Genomic DNA, 14,624 nt, shown 5'->3' with positions numbered 1-14,624 from the left:
TACGACACTAAACCTGGTCACATCATTTGATCGATTTAGCTGTGTTTAGGGTTTAATGCAAAATACATTTTATTGAAGTTTTGTTGTTTTTCATGGGAATATCAGCCAATTTGTTGACATTACCATTCATCACATTACATGTGAACGGATTATATAGATGGAAAAAAAAAAAAACATTTTAACTAATTATAATTTTTATTTAATTCAATTTTTCAAATGGTTTATGCATTTTTTTGAAAATGCAGATTGTCTTTATTTCTCACTTTCTGTTAAAGCCTGTTATTCTGTGACATTTCCTCGCTTAAAAAATAATGTGAGGACATCGTAACTGTTTTAATCACATGGTTTAAATAGACTTACTTTACAAAAATAAAGACTTTCAATACAATTTCCTCAATTGCAATGTGTGATTTTTTAGTGAAAATACCAATATTTACTCATGTATATATTTAAATGATGGATTAAAAAATGTAGCTGTATATTTAGGATTGTGGGGAAAACTCTGAATTGAGGAAAGCTGCCCACTATGTTTATAGCGATTATAGCCCTGGTACATTGGGCCTGAGGTGAACACGGCTGGGAAAATCATTTCTTGAAAGATGTAATAACCCAGCTGATATGACTCAATATTATCCATGCACCCTTTACCACTGCACTCACATTTACATGAGCTTTCAGAAAAAAACATGCAATTTATATACATATATGAACAACAAAAATTCCTTTACAGTATTTAAAGTCAAAACAACAACTTATGTGACTGACTGTGATCCATTACCTGAAACATGGAGATGGCGGTTGCCCAGTGGTCAAGGTTCTTGGGCTGCCATTAGAAAGGTTGAAGTTTCAATCCCAAGTGACATAGATTAGGAAAACAGAGCACTTCTGACATCTTCTTGGATCATTACCACTGTACCCTGGAGCAAGGCAGGTTGCTCCACACCGATCCTGCTCCTGGAAAGAGCCACCTTCCTGCAGAGCTTAAATCTACCCCTAATTAAACACATCTCAACCAGCTAATAAAGGTCTTCAAGATTGCGAGAAACTTCCAGGCAGGTTGGAGCACAACTCTGCAGAAAGGTGGCTCTTCATGAGCAGGATCGGACAGGTCTGTCCCTGCAATTATGATGATCCACAAGAGTCCGTGGGGAGGAATAAACACTTTCATGACAGGTGCTTTAGAGCACCTTTTCACTGGGGACATCAGGCAACGATTACAGTCCGATGACAACACATAAATGATGTCAGCATATTTGTGGCTAGAGACCTTTCAGGAGTACAAGAGTAATTAATGCTCAGTCCTGCAATTATGAGACCTATTAAGGGATGGAAAAACAGCCTCTCCAGAGAGGAGCGTCACGTGACCTGTGATGTGAACAACAGTAACTGAAGCCAAGCGCCCTGTTGCATGATTACTGGAGAGACTGAGCGGGAGTTTTCATGTGTGTGTGAATGCTAAAGAGGGTTTTTGTGACTTGTAGTTTAATGTTAGACACTAAAACAAAAGCTGACGTCTTCAATTTGTCAGTTACTGAATAAAGCTGTTAAGTAGGATTGTGAATATTTTCTCTGACAATGATTCAATTCGATTAAAATATACATTGAAATGCATGATTTGTTTAGATTTGTCTTGATGTTGATACAATTCATAGTTATTTTCAACAATATACACTGTAAAAACGGATAATGTAGGCCTACTGGCAGAAAATTACCAGGGCATTATCCAGTAATTTTATGGACATTTCCATTAACCCTAAAACACAACGCAATGAAGTTTAAAATTCAAAATACAGGTAAAACCTGTAAAAAAATATATAGGGAAAATGCAGTCAAATTAATACAGTATACATTGTGCCCTATTTTACGGATTGTTTTTAGAGTGTAGTAAAATCTTGCCAAAAATCATACTGTTTTACATTAACAGGCTAAACATTTGCCTTTTGAATAAGAAATATGCATAATATATTGGATATTATTAATATCTAATCATTAATTAAATTCTGTAATGAACTGAATGTTCACTGTGAGAAGAATTCATTTTTTTTACACTGCTATTTAGTATTCTTGCAGTATTCTTGCTCTTAAGTGTATCTCTGCTCTTCACAATAACACCAATGTGTCATACACTAAAGTATTTGTATATTATTCCCCATTATACTGCACATATTATATTGTACAGCACACAGTGTGTATGTGTAGGTGTGTCTCTTCTGCAGTCTCTGGTGTTTTATGATAAAACACACTAGCTGTTCTGTGATAACCACACACACACACACAAACTATCACCGGCTGCTTTAAGGGCGTTTACAGAATTTTCATTTTGAAAATTACAGTGTTCTCTGAATTTTCCTCATATTATCTTTGCCTTAATAAGCATGTTGGCACCATTACATTTAACACTTGGGTATAATGAAATGTTGGTGCCAGGGCCTTATTTGTGTTTCATCTTACCAAAGCAAAGATGTGTTATGTTGACTCTGAACTTAATAATCTTTTTTAATGTGTTTGTTTAATGGACAATTTTCATAGAGCTCTAGTACTACACTCCTGACTCTTGTGAAATACTTCACTGCAAATGATTGCTGGTAAAAAAAATCTGTTATTTGCAAGTATGAAACCTTCTTTATTAAAGATGGCTTAGTTTAAACAGTTTCACCCCTGTTTTGTTAATGCATGAACAGAAATGAATATGATAGCAAATATACTGAACAGCAACACAGTTGCATTGAGAAACGCCCTCTACTGCTGGTGAAAAATGATTACAACCTGTAGGATTTCAATTAAAGAATTCACTGATAATGTTTATTAAATTTACTAGCCTATAAAGCAAAGCAGTTTAATGAGGGTTACATTTTAGGTAGCCTATATGTGACAAACCTTAACTCATTAAAACAATCTGCAAATATTTTCAGAATCTATTTATTTTTAACATGGAGCACAGAAATAGTTTTATAAATCTAAAATGAGGTGCCAATTACCTTTGAGCTACACTGTGAAAACTTATAAACTCAATTTACTGTTTATCCAATGACAAAATTTTAAAAAAGTTCTCATGTTTTTGGAAGTAATACTCAAAAAACGCCCATGCAATAAAGAAACATATATATATATATATATATATATATATATATATATATATATATATATATATATATATATATATATATTTTTTTTTTTTTTTTACAGTGTAGTTAAATCATCAGTTTCAGTAATCTAGGACACTTTACTCCAAAATAATTTGGGGGAACAATTCCTTTTTGTCTAATTCGCTACAGAGTTCATTCTAATAACATAATCTTTGATATTCTACTCAGTAAATTTAAGTAATGTTTTAGGTATAAGAACAAGATTAAACATGCATTATATTTTAAGAATAAAAGGATTATTCTGTCTGTCAAATGAAAAGAAAAATAAAGTTGGGTAACTCTTCTCTTCACTATCTTCTTTATTACTCTACTTCAGTTATAGTTTTCTGGACTAAGGCCTCATACCATAACTTTTGAACTTTAAGTTACGGCAATCATTTACGTCAAAAAAACTAGAGCCATAAAGGAGACAAGTGAAGATTTTTTTAAAACAAATAAACCATTTTCTGCAATAGACCAATAAGATGTTCACGTGGATCGGAAAGAGGAGATGGAAGCTCATCTCTGCTGAGATGGTAATGAGGATCAGAGGTCAAAGCATTAGAGGATGATGCACTCTTTGCGGTTTCTGGTGATCTTTTCTGGCTTTCCATCCTTAGCCTTACCAATGGCCTCCATAATCTAAAGGAATTGGACAAAGGAAAATTAGGAAAATTAAAAGAACACAACACTACTAGTTAAATTTGTAGACAAACTTGACCTTACGTTATTCATTATCTAAATTAGTTTGTTAGACAAATATAAAATTGTGCTGAACTATACATTTCTGGACAAAACTTTGTTTAAATGGATCATTTGTACAGAATATTGCAGGAAGAGCAGTCAACAATGTCCACCATAGATGAGAAACCGTTCATAGCCCAGGGTGAACCTCATGAGTGAATGTCCATGAGTGCGCAGAGTTGCAATCTATTGATTTGTTTCACAGTTTTGGTGACTACACGCTCTCATAATTCAGTCTGTTATTCCATAAAGCTGTCTTAAGGGGTTAGTTCACCCAAAATATCTGTCATTAATTACTCACCCTCATGTCGTTCCACACCTGTAAGACCTTCTTTCATCTTCAGAACACAAATTAAGATATTTTTGATAAAATCCGATGACTCAGTGAGGCCTCCATTGACAGCAAGATAATTTACACTTTCAAACACCCAGAAAGCTACTAAAGACACATTTAAAACAGTTCATGTGACTACAGTGGTTCAACCTTAATGTTATGAAGCGACGAGAATACTTTTTAATACTTAAAGAGGTACTTCACCCCTGGAAAGATGAATGTGTTTTTAAAATTGGTCATTTATGTAGTAGAAATGTTAAATTATTTTTGAATTTGGAGCTTTCTAGACTGAGAAAAGGCAGAAAATGTATTTTTGACTAATGTGGATGAAAGACAACAACTCCCAGAATTCACTTGTTTTGCTGCCCTTGCGAGGCCACGCCCAAACCACGCCTATCGGTTACAGGCGGCATTACCAGGAAAATTCAAACAACTAGGCTTGCTTTGTTACATATTAATTCTATAAATCGTGAGTTGTTTCATACATTTACAGCGAAATGGTGCTAAATTGCTTTGTACCTGGATGTACACCCAAAACCAGGAAAGGACAAGTAAGTTTCCGTCATTTTCCGATTAAGTTAAAGATTTGGAGCGATGTAAACAGTGGCTGCGGGCCATCAAACACCCCAAGTTTGGAGATGACACCGTTATAGAAAACCTAAAACCAAATATCCTTGCAATGAAGAGAACCATTCTGAAGGACACCGCGATACCATCGATATTCACTTTCCCAGAGGACGAACAGCCTGGGCCATCTGGTACTAAGCGTATTCGCCTAGAGGTAAGACTCGCTGATACTAGACTCTATTTCTGATAACACAGTAGCCTATATGTAGTGTTGTAGGTAGCAGTAAAACTGCAAACTTAGCAAAGTAACGTTAGATAGACAATTACATATAAGTTGCATATAAGTTGACTGTTATCAAAGTAAAGCCACTGTTCTGTAAAACTGAGTTAGTCTATTTATCTATTTATGCTAACGTTACCACAAAAGCCTGTTGCTGTATTGGTTGAGATGACTGCAGAGACTGATAAATTTGCGAGATGAACCACTGATGTAGTGCAGACAAAATAAAGTTAATTACTGTAATCTTAAAAATATAATTGACACCCACTTTTGATAAAATCTTTGATCTATGTCCGATCTATGACCTCAAACGCGCATATGTATGGGCGTGGTGAAAAAATGCGGAACTACCTGCTATTACTGGCTGTAGTTTTAAGCCTCTGGCCAAAAAAGCCTCCGATGACGCAAAATGACGATTTTTGCGTCATCGGAGGCTTTTTTACAGAATAAAAATGCATAAATCTCTCATCTCGGGCTGATATGAAGGGGGGAAAGCACGGTAATTCGAAAATACTAGTGGTATTCTACTAATACAAAGCTTAATGCTAAATCCTGAAGTAACCCTTTAAATCAATTATTCAACAATATCTAGTGATGGGCGATTTCAAAACACGCCCCCCAGTGGTGAAACATTGAAATTTCAAAACACTTATGATGTACTGAAATCATGTGACTTTGGCAGTTTAAAACATGCTCCGAACCACTGATTTGAAACAAAAGATTCGTAAAGCTTCGAAGCTTCATGAAGCAGTGTTTTGAAATCGTCCATCACTAGATATTGTGGAATAAAGTCGATTTTTTTTTTTGGCACACAAAAAGTATTCTCGTCGCTTCATAACATTAAGGTAGAACCACTGTAGTCACATGAACTGTTTTAAATATGTCTTTAGTAGCTTTCTGGGTGTTTGAAAGTGTTAATTATCTTGCTGTCAATAGAGGCCTCACTTAGCCATCAGATTTTATCAAAAATATCTTAATTTGTGTTCTGAAGATGAACAAAGGTCTTACGGGTGTAGAACAACATGAGGGTGAGTAATTAATGACAGAAATTTCATTTTTGGGTGAACAACCCTTTAAACTTATAAAAATGCAAATAGCAAATGCATGATACTAATAATAAACCTGAAAATTACTGCCTTGAAAAGGTACTATATATATATATATATATATATATATATATATATATATATATATAAATGTGTGCATATCCATAATTGGGCTCAGGTGCAGGACAAAAAAGAAAACCAAAACAAAACAATAAATGAACAAAGAAAAACAATGTCCGCACAGTGAAATTGCAAGTGCTCTTTGGTCGGGTCATAAAAATCAGAAAAAAATAAAGAAAAACTCTTTCTTATTTTACTTCTATTACTGTTATTACTTCTATTATATATAAAAATTAGTTTTGTACTGGATGCACTGCATGTGCTTTGCAGACTACACACATTACAAACAAACAAATACAAAAATTGCATATTTTTTTTGCAAAAAATATTTCCTGATGCTTACATCCTCATCATAAGGAAAACCACCCGTTTCTAACTTTGAGAAGACCAGATGTTCATTGATCTCTATCTCAAAACTTCCTACAGGGAAAAGGAAAGAGAGAGTATGTTAATATAATGACCACAGACAAAGGTGACACTGTTACTATTAACTACACAAACTTTCATCTATTATTAATGGGGATTTTAGCTCTCTTTAAAAGGTTTTAAAGAGATAGTTCACCCCAAAATTAAATTCTGTCATCATTTACTCTCCCTCAAGTTGTTCTAAACCTGTATGAATTTCTTTCTTCTGCTAAACACAAAAGAAGATAGGCTGTTTTGAAGACTATTGGCAACCAGTTGATGGACACCCATAGTATGGAAAAAATAGGCTACATACAAAATACCGACATTCTTAAAAATATCTTCTTTTGTGTTCAGCAGAAGAAATTCAAACAGGTTTAAAACAACTTGAGGGAGAGTAAATGATGACAGAATTTTCATTTTTGGGTGAACTGTCCCTTTAAGTAAGTTAAAAGAGAATTAAAGTTTTTATAAAACACTACTGGAAATTATGAGTAAGATATATGTGGACAGTCAGATAGACACTGTACTCAACCTCTCCTGCCCACGAAGCCAGACACCTCCGCATCAGGAAACATCGCGTTGATGTCTCGCTTCAGCTCATGGAAGCGCGGCGCGTAGCCTCATCCGCCGCTGGAGGGTTACAGAGAAGTATGTTTATTTTAGTTTAAAATATGCGCACTCGAAATGAGTGCGCATATTTTTAACCGGCTTTTTCAGAAGAAACCGCTGAAACCGGTTTCTCCACATCATACGATAACAAATACCAGCTGTGTCAATAAACGTTCTTCTTTCCCCCCCGAAATGAATTGGTTGAACCGGTCAACAAAACATTTGAACGACTCATTCATGGTCTGAGTGATTCTTGAGTGAACAACTCAATGACTCATTGTAATGATGTACATTTTAAGCATTGTTTAATGTAAATACAAATCATATTTAAGTTTTAACCGATCTCATGAATCATGGCTGCGACCAATTGAATTTGGACACAAGAACATTAAATATGATACTTAATTAGTTATTTTAAAAAGTAAGAAAAAGAAATATACGACTACATATTACTTTATTTGAACATTTTGGAGTATGTGTGATGTATAAGCCACGCTTGGACCATGCGATGAGGTAAACAGTCGCTAGGTTGGATTTTGAACCGATTCTTTAAACGAACTGTTCAAAAGAACCGATTCGCGGTAAATATTCGTATTTCCCAGACGCGTTCGGAGTACTACGCCTTTATGGGCATCACATCTTCTTCAAAGACCAAGTATGTGTTTGAAGACCAAGTATGTGGTACACAGCTCTGTATTTTTTTGTATATATACATGGCCATAACTTGGCCAACACATTCCAATGTATTCGCATTGAAAGAAGCTGCTTGATTTAAAATCATATTTACAATAAGGAACAACAGTAAAGATATGTAAATAAGCTTACCAGTATTCGACTTTAATCTTCACCACCATGATGCTTGTCTATAGATGCCGACCTGTGAAGGTTAATGACGGCTGCCTGGTTGTTCGAGGAGACCGAAAACAACACACGCACTTGACACACCTGCGTCAGGTATGGTTACACCCTGCCTGCTTATCTCCACCTGTTTGACACGCCTACAGAGTTTCCAAAGACCAGTAACTGCTCATCATCACGGTCAATGAGAATGAAACTCTTTCAAAACCTCTCAAAATAAGTGTAAGCAGATGCATAAAATTATTATTTTCAGAGTACACTAAAACCCTGAAGTACTGCTAAAAAACAGAAACATCTCAAACCACACTAACCGTGTTTACAGACTGTGAAACTAGTTTAAAGCCAGTTCTGATGGTTTGCTGGTTGACAGGCTTGAAAACCATTTGAGGTTGGTTTAAGCCCATTTCAGCAGGGTATGCAGCACTGAATGTAAAATAAAATGGGTCGCAAGGTTTACATTTAGATTTAGTATGCATTTATTGCTGATATACAAATAGTTGCTTTTAAGTTAGGACAAGCTTACTTGACCTTTTTTTTTTTTTTTTTTAAATAACTTCAAAGCAGAATTCACAAAAATTGAACAATCTGTGTGTTATTTAATGTCAACAAACCAAGTTAAAAAAGCAGGTAAACATCACTGTCCTACACTGAATATTTGATCTACTGCCTTAGAGACCGAAAAAACTACTAATTCCTGTTAAACTAAACTAATAGTAATTTCCTATTGCAGTTTATTTAAAGTTCCAAAATTACTTCTATTGTATAAAATCCTTGTGATGAATGTGGAATGTGCAACATAATGTCATAGATGAAATATGATTAATCAAATCCAACATTAAAGTTTGTTTACATTATACATACAATATACAGTTGTGGCCAGAATTATTAGCCACCTTCATAAATATGATCAAAGATGACTCTAAAAATAAATCTGCATGGTTTATCCTTTTGATCTTTAATTTATAAAATTAGCAAAAATCTAACCTTTCATTGAAGGAAAAGAATTGAAAGTGGGGGGAAAATAACATTATGAAATAAATGTTTTTCTCCAAAACACGTTGCCCACAATTATTAGGACCCTTTTATTCAATACTTTTTGCAACCTCCTTTTGCTAAGAGAACAGCTCTGAGTCTTCTTCTATAACGCCTGATGAGTTTGGAGAACACCTGACAAGAGATCAGAGACCATTCCTCCATACAGAAACTCTCCAGATCCTTCAGATTCCCAGCTCCATGTTGGTGCTTCTTCTCTTCGGTTCACTCCACTCATTTTCTTTTGTGTTCAGGTCAGGGGACTGGATGGCCATGGCAGAAGCTTCATTTTGTGCTCAGTGACACATTTTTGTGTTGGTTTTGATGTTTGTTTTGGATCATTGTCCCGACGAATGATCCAACCACAGCCCAATATAAGATTTCTAGCAGAAGTGGTCAGGTTTTGATTTTTTTTCTGTTGGTATTTGATAGGATCCATGATACCATATATCTGAACAAGTTGTCCAGGACCTCCAGCACAAAAATAGGCCCACAACATTAAAGATCCAGCAGTATATTTAACTGTGGGCATGGGGTACTTTTTATCCATGTGTGCTCCAAGCCCATCTGGTGGGTTTGCTGCCAAAAAGCTCTTGTTTTAGTTTCATCTGACCATAGAAGCCAGTCCTGTTTGAAGTTCCAGTCGTGTCTGACAACTGAATATCCTGGAGATTGTTTCTGGATGAGAGCAGAGGATTTTTCTTGAAACCCTCCCGAACAACTTGGGGATGTAGGTGCTTTTGATAATTTTTTTTTTTAGGCTTTCTGAGACTCGAGACTCAACTAATCTCTGCAATTCTCCAGCTGTGATCCTTGGAGAGTCTTTGTCAACTCAAACGTTCCTCCTCACCGCGCATTAGGACGATTTAGACACATGTCCTCTTTCAGGCAGATTTGTAACATCTTTAGTTAATTGGAACTTCTTAATTATTGCCCTGATAGTGGAAATGGGGATTTTCAATGCTTCAGCTATTTTCTTACAGCCACTTTCTATTTTGTGAAGCTCGACAATCATTTGCTGCATATCACAACTATATTCTTTGTTTTTTCTCATTGTGATGAATGATTAAGGGAATTTGGCCTTTGGGAATTGTTTCCTCATGTTTATACTCCCGCGAAACAGGAAGTCATGGCTGGACAATTTAATGTTCATGATCACCCCGGTGAGCTAAAAAAATTTAAATATGAATGGGAATATACTTCAGAGATATTTTACTCATAAAAAATTCTAGGGGTCCTAATAATTGTGGGCAACGTGTTTTGGAGAAAAACATTTATTTCTTAATGTTATTTCCCCCCCCCACTTTCAATTCTTTTCCTTCAATGAAAGGTTAGATTTTTGCTAATTTTATTGTTTTATTAACGTAGTTCAGGAGGAACAAGTCAAATAAGCTACCCAATCATTATATCATCTTAATGATTACGTCATCTCAACCAGCTGTCAACAATCTGTAATCAACGTATCTACCCAATCGGCATGAGTTCAGGCCTGTATATAATCACAGTCAAAACTCACCCAAGGATCCTCGACAGTTTCCAGAATCCCTCCACCACCCCGTCTCCTCACACTCTCTGGGTTACTTCATATAATCTAAAAGGGGGGGGGGTACTCTGCGTTCGGGCCGATTACCGAGCTCGGAGCCCTCTCCCCGGACAGCACGCCAAATATGTTTACCAATTTATTTACCTGACTTATTTGTAAGTGTGAACTCGTGAAATGAATTAAAGATCAAAAGGATAAACAATGCAGATTTATTTTTAGAGTCCTCTTTGATCATATTTATGAAGGGGGCTAATAATTCTGGCCACAACTGTATATATATATATATATATATATATATATATATATATACACACACACACACACATACACTATGTAAACACAAACTTTTATGTTGGATGCAATTAATCGATTTGACAGCAACAAACAGAACTGAGAGTCAAAACCGGATGAGAGGTCATTATTTTATTAACCAACCGTACATGTGCAGTGTGTCAAACTGATGTTCAGTAGTTTCTAAAAACACAAAACAAAAATAACACAGTCATCATGCGGCAGTATCTACAGGTTGTATAAATGCCCTTAAACCAGCTATTTGGTTTCATTTAAAGACAATGAATTCTATAACACTACATTAATAATAACAAAAAAAAAAAAAAAAAAAAAACAACTACTGCGCAAAATACTTGCAAGAGGCAATCACCTGAGCTTTGACACCAAGAAAAATTGGTCTAATATACAGCCTACAGTATTTTAAACAAACATTTCAAGTACTCACTGATATTAAATTCATTTATTTGAGATCTCTTCATGCTGATATGGGATGGTGGACATTAAGGGACACTTGCAAAATGACAATTCATGCACTCATACACCCAAAAATTTGGCTGACCCGATCTTTAGCCATTCCCTTCTTACAGCAATGGTTTTAAAGGGATAGTTCACCCAAAAATGAAAATTTGATGTTTATCTGCTTACCCCCAGGGCATCCAAGATGTAGGTGACTTTTTTTTCTTCAGTCGAACGCAAAATATGATTTTTAACTGCAACCGTTGCTATCTGTCAGTCAAATAATAGGAGTGATTGGGAACTTGAACAATAAGAGTCGAAAAAACTTCCATAGACAAATCCTAATTAAACCCTGCGGCTCGTGACGACACATTGATGTCCTAAGACACGAAACGATTGGTTTGTGCGAGAAACCGAACAGTATTTATATCATTTTTTACCTCTAATACACCACTGTCCAACTCCGTTCAGCTTCCGGTTAGTGAGGTCTGATCGCGCTCTGACAACGGAAGTGATGTCTCGCGCTCATTGAAGTATATGGGCGAGACATCACTTCCGTCAGCAGAGCGGGTTTTTTGACCTCACTAACAGGAAGCTGAACGAAGTTGGACATAGTGGTGTATTAGAGGTAAAAAATGATATAAATACTGTTCGTTTTCTCACACAAACCGATCGTTTCGTGTCTTAGGACATCAATGTGTCGTCACGAGCCGCAGGGTTTAATTTGGATTTGTCTAAGCAAGTTTTATTTACTGTTACAGTAGAAGTTCCCATCCACTGCTATTATTTGACTGACAGACGGCAACGGTTGGAGTTAAAAATCATAATTTGCGTTCGACTGAAGAAACAAATTCGCCTACATCTTGGATGTACTGGGGGTAAGCAGATAAACATCAAATTTTCATTTTTGGGTGAACTATCCCTTTAATGCATTAGTGCGTCATTACACATTTTTAAACCATCCAAAACAAAACAAATAAAAAGCAGATGAACAGTGACTCCAGTAGGCAATGTGGCTTTAACCAAAAAAAGAAAGAGATATTAAAGGGATAGTTCACCCAAAAATTAAAATTGCTATAATTTTGCCAAACCTGCTCGAGTTTCTTTCTTCTGTTGAACACAAAGGAAGATATTTTGAAGAATGTTGGTAACCAGACAGTTGACGGCAGCCATTGACTTCCTTAGGAGGAAAAATATACTATGGAAGTCGATGGGGTCCATCAACTGTCTGGTTACCAACATTCTTCAAAATATCTTCCTTTGTGTTCAACAGAAGAAAGAAACTCAAACAGTTTTGGAACGACATGAGGGTGAGTAAATGATGACAGAGTTTTTATTTTTGGGTGAACTATCCCTTTAACCCTTCCATTGGCCTCCTCCTCACCGTCCCCTCATCTTTCTCCTCCCGCTTAAAGGATGAACAGACTGCAGGCCTCATACCATAACTGCTCACTTTAGAGTTACGGTAATCATTTAGGTCCAGCACCCAGAAAGGAGGAGCGAAGAGAAGGGGACATTTAAGGATCCTGCACCAAAACACTTGCTTTTAAAACAGAACCGTTCAAAATCTTGACATTTTAGACTTCTCCAAGGAGTGATTCAGGTGTCTTGAGAGCCAAAAGTGAAGGGTTAGGAGGTGAAACTTTAGAGGATGACACAAGGAGGCTGGCTCTTGGTGATCTTCTCCACCGGCTGGCCATCGTAGGCTCTTTGGATAGCATCCATAATCTTGTGGATGAGATAAAGGAGAGATGCAAGCACACATATGAAAAACCATTAACTTTTTACAGGTGAAAATGTGACCAGCCTGTCCAGTGGTGAGATATTTACTCACATCATCTTCATAGGGGAAGCCACTGGTTTCCAGCTTTGAGAAAATCAGTTTTCCATTGATCTCGATCTCAAAGCTCCCTGCAAAAGAGAAACAGAAGCGCTCATGATGTTTGCTGACATCATTATTTTTGCATAAATAGAAATCTTTGCATGATCTGCAACGTACCTTGGCGACCGACGAAGCCACTCACATCCGCATCAGTGAACTCAGCAGTGACGACCCGCTTGAGCTCCTGAAAGCGGGGCTCGTACCCTCATCCACCACTGCAACACAAAACAGTCTGAATCTGAATGCAATTATGCTTCAACATAAGAGTTTTATCTGACAACAAATACATAGAACAGGAGAAAAAAAAAAAAAAAAAAAAAAAAAAGAGTCTGAGCTGTAATACCATAACTATTACTATAATCACTCACTGTAGTAATTGAGCTCTTACTGTACTAAAAGGCTGCACATAACTTTCTTCATAGTTCAGTTATTGTGTGTTGTCAACCATATAAAATGCAAATACACCCACATTTTTTTCAAAATTTGTCACATTTATCAACAATTAAAGTTATTCCAAAATGTTACTGACATTATTTCGCTCGAGAGACTGGATGGGTGTTCCTTAATCTGTACAGGATGAAAATCTCTTTCCTAAGCGACTTATAGCATACTTGCTGTAGTAAAATCCCATAGAACATGAAACATCTTAAACCTCAAATCTGTAAACCACTTCTCTATCAAACTATCAGTATATTACTGATTATGAGACACGGCAGCATTTTGGCTAAAATATGATGCGTGATAAACCAGTGCATAACACTTATCCATAACTAAATAAAGGAGCTGGAGATCATGAAGGGTGTTTGTGATGATAACACACAGAGAGCAGAGCTAGCAATCTGCATGAGCTGCTTAATCTACCACATTTCTGAAGGTATTTTAACTAAGCAGAGAATAAAGTTTGTAAATCACACAACGTTTCAGATTATTTATAAACACATCTATTGTGAAAACACTCACCAGTATTCAACTTTTATTTGCACAACCATGTCTGAATACCTCGCTGCGTGCTTTTACGCTATTGTATTGTGTGCTTCCGTGTCTTATATAAAACTTAACCTCTAGCGCCTCCTGTCAGCTGGAAGAGGCACTTTGATGACAAAAACGCAGCGCATCAGAAACGTGTCGTTGAAAAGCCACACGATGGCAGCAGGCATTAACCCAAATTCTTCTGCGAGTGAGCCCATGTTTTTTGCTTCTTGGAAATGACACAAACTGCGAGCCTTTCCTGAAAAAGATTTTTAAAAGTCTATTAAATTATGTGTTTTATTCCTGGTCTCTCAGCTACAACCTGTGATAATCTACAAAGTCAAAATTTCATTTTACTTA

General features: G+C 36.2%; 2 protein-coding genes across 2 annotated transcripts; both read right to left on the bottom strand.

Annotated features, from left to right (window-relative positions):
- Nucleotides 1–2,602: 2,602 nt before the first annotated feature.
- Nucleotides 2,603–8,216, bottom strand: selenow2b (selenoprotein W, 2b). The gene is made up of 4 exons (XM_048207993.1): nt 8,059–8,216; nt 7,157–7,254; nt 6,560–6,636; nt 2,603–3,767 (listed from the first exon to the last, which is right to left on the bottom strand). Exons 1-4 carry the CDS (start codon nt 8,085–8,087, stop codon nt 3,687–3,689), a joined length of 285 nt encoding a protein of 94 aa, XP_048063950.1. The 5' UTR covers nt 8,088–8,216; the 3' UTR covers nt 2,603–3,686.
- A 4,426-nt stretch (nt 8,217–12,642) lies between these two features.
- Nucleotides 12,643–14,412, bottom strand: selenow2a (selenoprotein W, 2a). Its single transcript, XM_048207991.1, has 4 exons — nt 14,256–14,412; nt 13,413–13,510; nt 13,248–13,324; nt 12,643–13,141 (listed from the first exon to the last, which is right to left on the bottom strand). Exons 1-4 carry the CDS (start codon nt 14,282–14,284, stop codon nt 13,058–13,060), a joined length of 288 nt encoding a protein of 95 aa, XP_048063948.1. The 5' UTR covers nt 14,285–14,412; the 3' UTR covers nt 12,643–13,057.
- Between the last annotated feature and the right edge of the window lie 212 nt (nt 14,413–14,624).

Source organism: Megalobrama amblycephala, linkage group LG1, assembly GCF_018812025.1.
Source record: "Megalobrama amblycephala isolate DHTTF-2021 linkage group LG1, ASM1881202v1, whole genome shotgun sequence".
In the NCBI taxonomy this organism is placed as follows: Eukaryota; Metazoa; Chordata; class Actinopteri; order Cypriniformes; family Xenocyprididae; genus Megalobrama; species Megalobrama amblycephala.
This window is presented reverse-complemented; position numbering and strand designations above follow the sequence as displayed.